The 8,191-nt window shown below is 52.2% G+C and overlaps 6 protein-coding genes across 6 annotated transcripts in view, besides 5 other annotated features; all 6 read left to right on the plus strand.

Annotated features, from left to right (window-relative positions):
- The window catches only part of TraAM80_03556 (uncharacterized protein), a gene marked incomplete at both ends in the record, with an annotated part of 1,284 nt that extends 780 nt beyond the window's left edge, over nucleotides 1–504 (plus strand). The window contains one exon of the mRNA XM_029380519.1: nucleotides 1–504. This exon is cut by the window's left edge and continues 780 nt beyond it. Within this exon, the coding sequence (XP_029239683.1) occupies nucleotides 1–504 (504 nt within the window).
- Nucleotides 505–711: 207 nt separating this feature from the next.
- Nucleotides 712–771: a microsatellite.
- A 186-nt stretch (nucleotides 772–957) lies between these two features.
- TraAM80_03557 (uncharacterized protein) lies at nucleotides 958–3,417 on the plus strand (the record flags this gene model as incomplete). The annotated part of the gene is made up of 1 exon (XM_029380520.1): nucleotides 958–3,417. One exon carries the CDS (start codon nucleotides 958–960, stop codon nucleotides 3,415–3,417), a length of 2,460 nt encoding a protein of 819 aa, XP_029239684.1.
- A 427-nt stretch (nucleotides 3,418–3,844) lies between these two features.
- On the plus strand, nucleotides 3,845–5,446 carry TraAM80_03558 (uncharacterized protein; the record flags this gene model as incomplete). The annotated part of the gene is made up of 1 exon (XM_029380521.1): nucleotides 3,845–5,446. One exon carries the CDS (start codon nucleotides 3,845–3,847, stop codon nucleotides 5,444–5,446), a length of 1,602 nt encoding a protein of 533 aa, XP_029239685.1.
- Nucleotides 5,447–5,579: 133 nt separating this feature from the next.
- Nucleotides 5,580–5,612: a microsatellite.
- A 179-nt stretch (nucleotides 5,613–5,791) lies between these two features.
- Nucleotides 5,792–6,628, plus strand: TraAM80_03559 (uncharacterized protein; the record flags this gene model as incomplete). The annotated part of the gene is made up of 1 exon (XM_029380522.1): nucleotides 5,792–6,628. One exon carries the CDS (start codon nucleotides 5,792–5,794, stop codon nucleotides 6,626–6,628), a length of 837 nt encoding a protein of 278 aa, XP_029239686.1.
- A 145-nt stretch (nucleotides 6,629–6,773) lies between these two features.
- Nucleotides 6,774–6,796: a microsatellite.
- A 78-nt stretch (nucleotides 6,797–6,874) lies between these two features.
- Nucleotides 6,875–6,913: a microsatellite.
- A 102-nt stretch (nucleotides 6,914–7,015) lies between these two features.
- On the plus strand, nucleotides 7,016–7,618 carry TraAM80_03560 (adenylate kinase; the record flags this gene model as incomplete). Its single annotated transcript, XM_029380523.1, has 1 exon — nucleotides 7,016–7,618. One exon carries the CDS (start codon nucleotides 7,016–7,018, stop codon nucleotides 7,616–7,618), a length of 603 nt encoding a protein of 200 aa, XP_029239687.1.
- A 147-nt stretch (nucleotides 7,619–7,765) lies between these two features.
- Nucleotides 7,766–7,787: a microsatellite.
- A 101-nt stretch (nucleotides 7,788–7,888) lies between these two features.
- Nucleotides 7,889–8,191, plus strand: TraAM80_03561 (60S ribosomal protein L10; the record flags this gene model as incomplete). Its single annotated transcript, XM_029380524.1, has 1 exon — nucleotides 7,889–8,191. A coding segment is annotated over one exon (303 nt), but the record flags the coding sequence as incomplete, so codon positions are not given.

Below are 8,191 nucleotides of genomic sequence, written 5' to 3' on the forward strand. Positions count from 1 at the left end.
GATGATGATAATAATGATGAGAGTGGCGATGATGATGATGATGATGATGAGGGGGAGGAAGACGAGGATGAGGATTTAGACGAGGAGTCTCACAGCGAGGGGACGGATGAAACGGGTGACGGCAATGACGGCGCGCCGGCGGTGAAGCGGCAACGGCTAGAGGAAGGGGCCAGTGAAGTGGCGCGGCGGTGCCACGAAATGGTGGACTGCCTCCGCCGTCTGAGTTACCGCGTGAGGAAGCAAGAGGATGGGGAGTCGTCAGAGGCGTACCTGCAGCAGTACTTGGTACCCCTATTCCAGGAGAAGGGTCTGGACCCGGCGCGATACAGCAAGGCCGATGTGAGACGATATCGTGTGAAGAGAGAGCTCGAGCAACTACAATCCGACGGCGCCGATGTCAACTTGGACCGCGCTGCACGTGCTGGTCGTGGCCTCAATGGTCTCCTGCCGGTCAAAGACGCCATCGTCAACGTCAAGACCTCGCAGTTCCTTGATGAGGAGTAGGAGGGGTCTTCCAGGCTCTATCCACTGCCTCTTCCCCTCCTTCACTTCATCCCTACTCTTTCCCCCCTCTCTTTCTCCTTTTTTTTGTCCATGAATTCCTTCGTCAACCCCAGCTTTATGCGGCCAACGGCAAGGGGCGAGTGAATTTGGATCATATAACGCGGCGTGCTGCTGTTTGTTGCATAGAGCAGATGATGGAATATGATCTTCTTTTTTTCACTACTTATTTAATTGTTTTTCTTTTTCTTTCTCTCTCTGTTTGCTTTCCCCATCTATTTGTGTTTGGGTGGTTGAATGATTCTTGTAACGCCTGACGGATGCCCTTTGTATTTTTGTTGCATTTCCCCCTTCTTTCCTCTTTTTTTTTTCTTTTGCGTTACTTTGCTCGTCTGTTGCGTCAACAACAACAAAAAAGGGGGAGAGGTGTCGAGTGAGGGATTGGATGGGATTGGAATGCGAGTTGAGGCATCTCCAATTGCCAAGAGTGAAGAGAAACCTGATGTTGTGGATTTATTCTTCTCTCTGAGGCCGTCCGCGGCTGGGGCGGAGGCGGCGTCTCTGACGGAGACAGTCAACCACAGCAGCAGTAACGGCGGGCATGAGAGTGCCGAAGATAATGATGGTGTCCACAGGACTTTGACATTGCCAGAAGCCCCCGCAACAAAGGGGCCTGGATGGTCGAAGTCGCTTCTTGCATTTCATCAGAAGCGCTACGATTATTTTCTGCAGGCCTATTTTGGCTATGGGATGGAGCAGCGGACCAAATGCATTCGCCAGGCGGCACAGATGTGTATGATTGGTCTTGGATTGCAGAAGAAAAGCCAGACACGAAGCGGCGACATGGTTCACGCCATGCGACGTTTTCTCCGACACTCTGTGCTTGCGGTGGAGGGAGACGCTGTTTTTGTCAAGCTTGTGCAGAAGGCAAGGCCCAGGTGGTGTGACGAGGGGAACGAGCATTTCGATGACCCACGGCATTGGCCAAATGCTCGCTGTATCGCTCTCCACTATGGTCTACCCTCACTGGCTACAAAGACAGGCGTGTGCTGCCCCGATGCCAACACTGAAACTTTGCTTGGAGTGAAACCTGAGACGGAGCTAGAGGACCGGAAGTTCCCAGCGGCGACACTAATGGCCGTGGTGGCCACGACTCCTATTGAGGAGGGTGAATCTGTGCGTCTCTGTCTTCGTTCGTACAACCGTTGCATAGACGAGGCTCTGTGGTACGAGGAACTCTTTGGACCCCGCTGCAATGAGGGAAGTGCAGGGGCAGCAAGTGTGACCCGAGGACAAAAACGGTTTGACATGTGGCCAGAGGGTTTGGCCTTTTTCCACGGTGTGGGATCACGCCACGCGGGCGCGCATCCAGTGGCGGGCTTTCCATTTACGCTACTTGACCTCATAGAGACAAGGGAAATAGGGGAGGGTCAGAAGGGTCTTTTCGCCGCGCACCCCGTGCCGTACGCCACATGTTTTCTCTACTGCGGGCCCGCCGTGGCGACCAAAGTCGTGGAGGAGAGGCGGGTGGGTGCAGCAGTGAAAAACAGCACCATCACTACTGCCGCTGCCGCTGCCGACGCCACTACTACTACTACCACTAATTCTAATGATGCTACGACTATCGTCTCTGCTTCCTCCGCTCTAGCCAGTAACTTCACAACGACCACCAGCTGTGACAACATGACTACCAATAATACTAATAACAGTAACTCTGATAATGAGGATGAACTATGGAGCGGCATACCAATTCATGACGCGACCTACGCGCTTGGACTGGGGCAGCATGGAATTTGTTTTGGTCAAGGTCTTATGCGGTACGCCAATCATCGCTATAACATTAGCAGATTTGGGAATGTGGAGCTTTGCTCTGTGATACTTTCAGTGACAAGTGAGTTTTCTTCATTAGTGGCAGAGCTTGAACGGCGCCGCAGCTCTACCTCACGGAAGCGAAGGGGGAAACCAAGAAACTCGCTGAGACGCAGATCAAACAAGTCAACTTCAATTATCAACGGAAAACGGGGTGATGATGTGATGGGCGCAAAGAGGCGGCGTTATCGCCCCCTCGTTGGGCGCCGCATATTTTTGGAAGAGCACAGCCATTTCGTTACGGTTCCATTCTTCATTGCAACAACTGATATAGAGGAAGGACAACAACTGTTGGCGTGGACCTACGGTGAGGAGTATGACGCGCGTCTTGAGCGGCAGGTTGTGTGTGATGGGAATCTTGTGCCCTATGCAGATGCGGCTGTGCTTGATGCACGAGTTCCTGTGGGCCGTTGGCAGTGTTATGGGGGGGACTACCGTCACGGTATGGGCGTGAGTGACATTGTTTGGTGCCGTCAGCCCTCATTGAATGGGTTTCGAGATCCAGTGGATGACTTGTTTGTCGTTTTGGATATTCCATCTCACGGCATTGGTTATCTGCTACTGCGTCCCCTTTCCCGTGGAAGTATTGCCCAGGCTCAGGCCCTTCTTGAGCCCCATCACAAGGCGATGGATGAAATGATTCTGCTGGATGTCTGTGAGTCCAAGACGCTGGAGCAATGCATCATTACTCACATTGATACGGTGGCCTTGCTTTTGGTTGATATGGATTATTGGACGCTGAAAGATGCCAAACGGACCCCGACATCATCTCCGCTTGCGTGGAACAGTTGTGGTTGTGGTGGTGGGTCGTCATGTGTAATTCGTCATGTAGTTGTGGATGGTACGGCTCTCCGGGCTGCGACGAGGCTTGTTCTCGAAAGTAAACATGTTCTCACGACGACGACCAATATGAGAGTTCTTACTGGATCTGTGTGGCCCTTTCTGCAGGGGTGTGACAGTGCTACACGACCCTGTGGACGAAAAGGGATGGCGAGGGACAGCAAAAATAGATCAGTTACGAGTAATGGAGCTTCCTATCCTTTGTAAGAGAACCGAGGTGGAAGGAGGGTTCGTCTGCGCATAATTTCTTATCTACGCTCATGTCATGGATTTTCCATGTTTTCTCCCTGTGTGGGTATGGGTGCGTTTTTTCCTTACTCTTTCTGGGGACAGGAAGAAAGACGTCATCTTGGGAAAGAGGCTGTGGGCGAATTGTGCCATTTTGTGGCGGGTCGCGACACGCAGCCTAAGACAATAACGGAGGAAATAAAAGAACACGATTGGTTTGCCTCTTTTTTTTTTCCACCCTTTTCTTCTGGGGTGGTTGCCTGCCCACACGCAATCACTCGAGACAAAGGTACGCGGAGGGGGTGGGCTGTGGGGACGAGACCTTTGCCTTCTGGGGCCTGCCGAAAGACAACAACAATCCAGACGGCAAAATCAAAGGCCGAGAGACGTAAGAATACGGGCAAATATGCCTCCGGGAAAGGAGGAAGGTTTGGAGACCTACACCACTCTTCTCGGCACGAAAGCGTACATCCTTCACTATGTGCCGTTTGACGACAGCTGTGATGACACTGCGAAGAATGAGAGGGGAGGTACCGCTAGTCGGGTACAACGGCATACCTCAGCTTCACCAGGGCCGCGCCGCGGCTTTCCCCCACGCAAAAAGAAGTCGTTTGGGGCACGTGTTTTGCCAGAACCCCCACGATGGGGTTGTTTGCGGGGAGAAAATGAGAAGTCTGTAGGGTATTGCATTGACTTGCCATCAACCAACAAGGAAAAAATTGCCAGCAGAATTTTTCCTGGGTTACCCGCCAATTTTGACAGTCTCTTGCCTACGACTGTGGTTGTGCCTCCACTTGCGACCTCTGCCTCGTCGAAAGCCCCGCTGCCTGCGTCCAATAGAGCTGTCGTGAATGCGGCACAAGCATCACCGGCGACGGAGGAGCTGGCTGTGCCTGCGGTACCGACAGCTCATATTCCACCTGTTTTTTCAGCGCCAGAGGTTGCATCTGCCGATGTTCCGGGGCTTTCATTGGCGTCGCCATTGCACGTTAACTGTGGGCATGCGGCTGGTCCTTCCGCTTGCTCGGCAGACAACCACCAATACATGATGGAGGGCGGTTTTGTTTACTGTCCGCGGTGTGGGGTTAAACTGCGCCGTGAGGCCTTGGTGGAGTATTCACCAGCTGATTGCCCAGTTACCCACGATCAGGCAGGTGACGAGAAGGAGGGGGGAGAGACCAGTAACTATTGTTTTCTCTGTGGTACCTTTTTGGGTGTGCCTTCCAGGCCATCCCAGGGGAAGAGGGAAAAAGGTCCGAAGGAAGGAAATGCCTCTGGGATTCGTTGGCAGCCACCACCGGCAAGACTCGGAGTGCCGAGAGCAATTTCCCTAGGACCAGCCTCCACGACGTTAGAGAGAACCAAAACAGTTACAACGCCTCATGCCTGCATGTATGCTTCGGCTAGAGCTGCAGCTGTAGCGACATCGACGGCCAGTGAAGAAAGAGAGCTTGGAAGGCCAGGTTTCGGGATGGAGAAGAGTACAATAACTCCACACCAAGGCCTGGGTGAAATCCAGGTTAGAAAAATTTTTAATTCGGTGCCCGTTGGCGCGTCGGAGACGAATGTTAAGAAGAACGCAGCGTGTGGTGAGAATGCAACAGAGACCTTCACCACTGAAACATCACTGCCGTATCCTTTGAGATCGGCATCGGCAGCAGCAAACACCACGTCAGCGAATAGAGCTGTGAATTCCCCCTTTATGCATTCGGAGGAAATGAAACAAGAGAAGGCTGCTCGGGCGTCAGTGCCTACGCATGCCGTTTCCTTGCACGGTGGCGGAGAGACGCGGGTACCTTCCTCAGCCCCACAGGTGGAAATGCTGTACACCGTTGGCGTACCAGGTGTCACATGTGGTCTTCCGCACTGCGCCTTGTGTGAGCCGCCCGTGGATCTACCGCTTCCACCCGTCATGTTGACGCAACGTTATTTTGCAAAAGCAGAAGCAGAAGGGCCTGCTGATGCCAGTGTTATCGTTGTTCATAATCACTATTATCACAAGATGTAAATTCATCTCGTTTAGAGAAAAATGGAACATGGGAGCCACTTCCCGCTTGGTTTCCAGTGTATCATTATCAGCTGTACCCAACAGAGAAACATCAACTCGAGAAAATGTAATAAATATATAAAGAAGGAGCGAAACACACACACACACACACACACACACATACACAATGTACGTTTGAAGGAGTTTTTTCCCCCTACGTCTTTTCTGTGTATGTGTGTTTTGCGCGTTGTATCGGAACAGATACGTTGCTGCTGCGAATACGCCAAGTCCTAACAATGCTCTTTATGTTTCCTCTGCTGTCTTTGGGATGAAGCTGAAGGTGAGCGTTACGCTGCGTTTGCCTTGATGAGTGATCCTGCGGATCTGCGACGCGCCGCTGCGCAGAGGCAGGCAGCTACTAAGCGACGGCGGCAGCGTCTCTTATCAGCCAGTGACAACGGCGCCATTGTGGAGTATGAGCCTGTTATGTCTTGCACTGCCGCAGCACCATCTCGGCGCATTTCCCTTCCACCACGTCACACTCTTACACGCCCTCAACTCTTCAAGTACTACAGGCTAGTCACCGGGGGCGAGCCATTCTCGATGCAGTGTGATCCCAAAGAGGAGGGCTATAACTACAGCTGGTTCACTCCAGCCAGCACTGAACGAAGGAAGAAAACAGTAAAAGGCCGACGCCGTTTGCAAGAGGCCCTCGTTGTGGCTAGGGATTCACGAAGTGCTCTGGAAGGGGGTGTCAGAGGTGTTTTTGACTCCGGCCACCTTTATTCCCCGATTTGCCGCCGGTTTATAAAGGCTCCTGAAGAGAACGCCATCGTTGATGCTCACAAATTGATGATAAACCAATGCGTAGGGAATGCTGGAGACGTGGACACAACTATTATTTTGGTGCAGCCGGTGGCTGGGGATCTTCCCACTGAAGAAAAGGTGGTCCGCGATGAGTTGCTTCGCGTGGCACCTAAAGGTCGTGAGTGGGATCGGCAGCATGCGCTGCGCCATGTTATTGGCCCGACAGCTCAAGAAGCCATCATTGACAGCTGCATCGACCCGAGGTATCGCCTTCCGGGCGACTATGTGCGTCGGAATGGACGGGGTGTGCTACTGGACGCACGTGGACGCCCGATGCGTGTGACGAGGAAGTTTGTGACGAGAGATGCTGAATCTGTTTTGCGTAGCGGTGCCTGAAGCTTTGCACTGTTGTATAGTTGCTGTTGCTCTACGGAGAAGTGGAAACCATTCTTAGTGAGAGGGAGACCGCAACTGGCGGAGACTTACTCTTGTATTTTCTATGTATGGGTCTCCTAGGCGAACCTGGAGGGGAGTGCTGTCTGGGGGGTGGGGGGGGGGGGGGGGATTACAAAGCGGCAAAAAAAATAATAAATGATACTTTGCATGGTGCCAGGGTGGCCTTCTATGCTTTTACTCACACTCTTTTGTTTGGTTTTTTCCTTATTTTTTTATTTTTTTTTTAAATGCTCTGCGCCCTGATTGGATTTACTCCACTGCTGAAGGGAACGTTTCAGGGTGATACTTGCGAGAGAAGCATCGTTTTTATTTCTTGTGTAGTTTTCAATGAGCGAGGTGACGAAACCAAAAGTCTTCTTCGTTCTTGGCGGTCCAGGCTCCGGCAAGGGCACAGTCTGTGCCTCGCTTGTGCAGGAGTTTGGGCTTACTCACTTTAGCGCCGGCGATCTCCTCCGCGAGGCAAGCAATAACGGTACAAGCGGCGTGGGGAAAAAAATTTCGGAGATACTCAAGGCGGGGAATATTGTGCCCTCAGAGATCACGGTTGAACTCCTCTCGAATGCCATTGCAAACCACCCAAACCAGCGCGGGTACATCATTGACGGCTTCCCCCGCAAGATGGACCAGGCACTCATGTTTGAAGAGGGCATTGCTCCCGCGAAAGGCATATTCTACTTTGATTGCTCCGAGGAAACGATGGCGGCACGGGTGGAGCACCGCGCCAAAGAGGGCTCAGGACGGGAGGACGACGAAATGGAGGTTCTTCGTCACCGCTTTCGCACCAATGTGGAGCACTGCATGCCGGTAGTGGAGCGCTACAAGCGCGAGGGCCGTCTCCACACCATAGACGCCAACGGAAGCCGAGAGCAAGTCTACGATAACGTGAAGCAGCTTATGCTTCAGCTTGGTGAGGAACCTCTGCAAAAATGAAAAAAATCTGTTTTACGGTATTTCTCGCCTCTAACTCCCTCATACACCTTTTTTCCACAATTTTTTAAACACTTCCGTTGAGTACTGTTTTTTGTGTTATCTTTCCCCAAAGCTGTTTTCACGGTGTTGTCCTCTTGTATTTTGCCCATATATATATATATATATATATTTGTTATCCATTTTTTCCCCTCTTTTTTTTTTTTTTGGCTGCTGCTTCTTTCTTACTCATCCACACACCCGCTGTAGGTGGTTTGTCCCCAGATTCTTACAATGGCCCGTCGTCCGTCACGCTGTTACCGCTTCTGCAAGAACAAGCCGTTTCCGAAGTCGCGTTTCTGCCGTGGTGTGCCTGACCCGAAGATCCGCAACTTTGACATTGGCAGGCGCCGTGCTACGGTGGACGAGTTCCCCGTGTGCATCCACGTGGTTTCTCGTGAACTCGAGCAGATCTCTTCGGAGGCGCTGGAGGCGGCCCGTATTCAGGCCAACAAGTACATGGTGAAGCGTGCCAACAAGGAGGTGTTCCACATGCGCATCCGCGCCCACCCTTTCCACGTGCTCCGTATCAACAAG

Source organism: Trypanosoma rangeli (genome assembly GCF_003719475.1).
Source record: "Trypanosoma rangeli strain AM80 chromosome Unknown Tra_15.4_contig_00093, whole genome shotgun sequence".
Lineage (NCBI taxonomy): Eukaryota > Euglenozoa > Kinetoplastea > Trypanosomatida > Trypanosomatidae > Trypanosoma > Trypanosoma rangeli.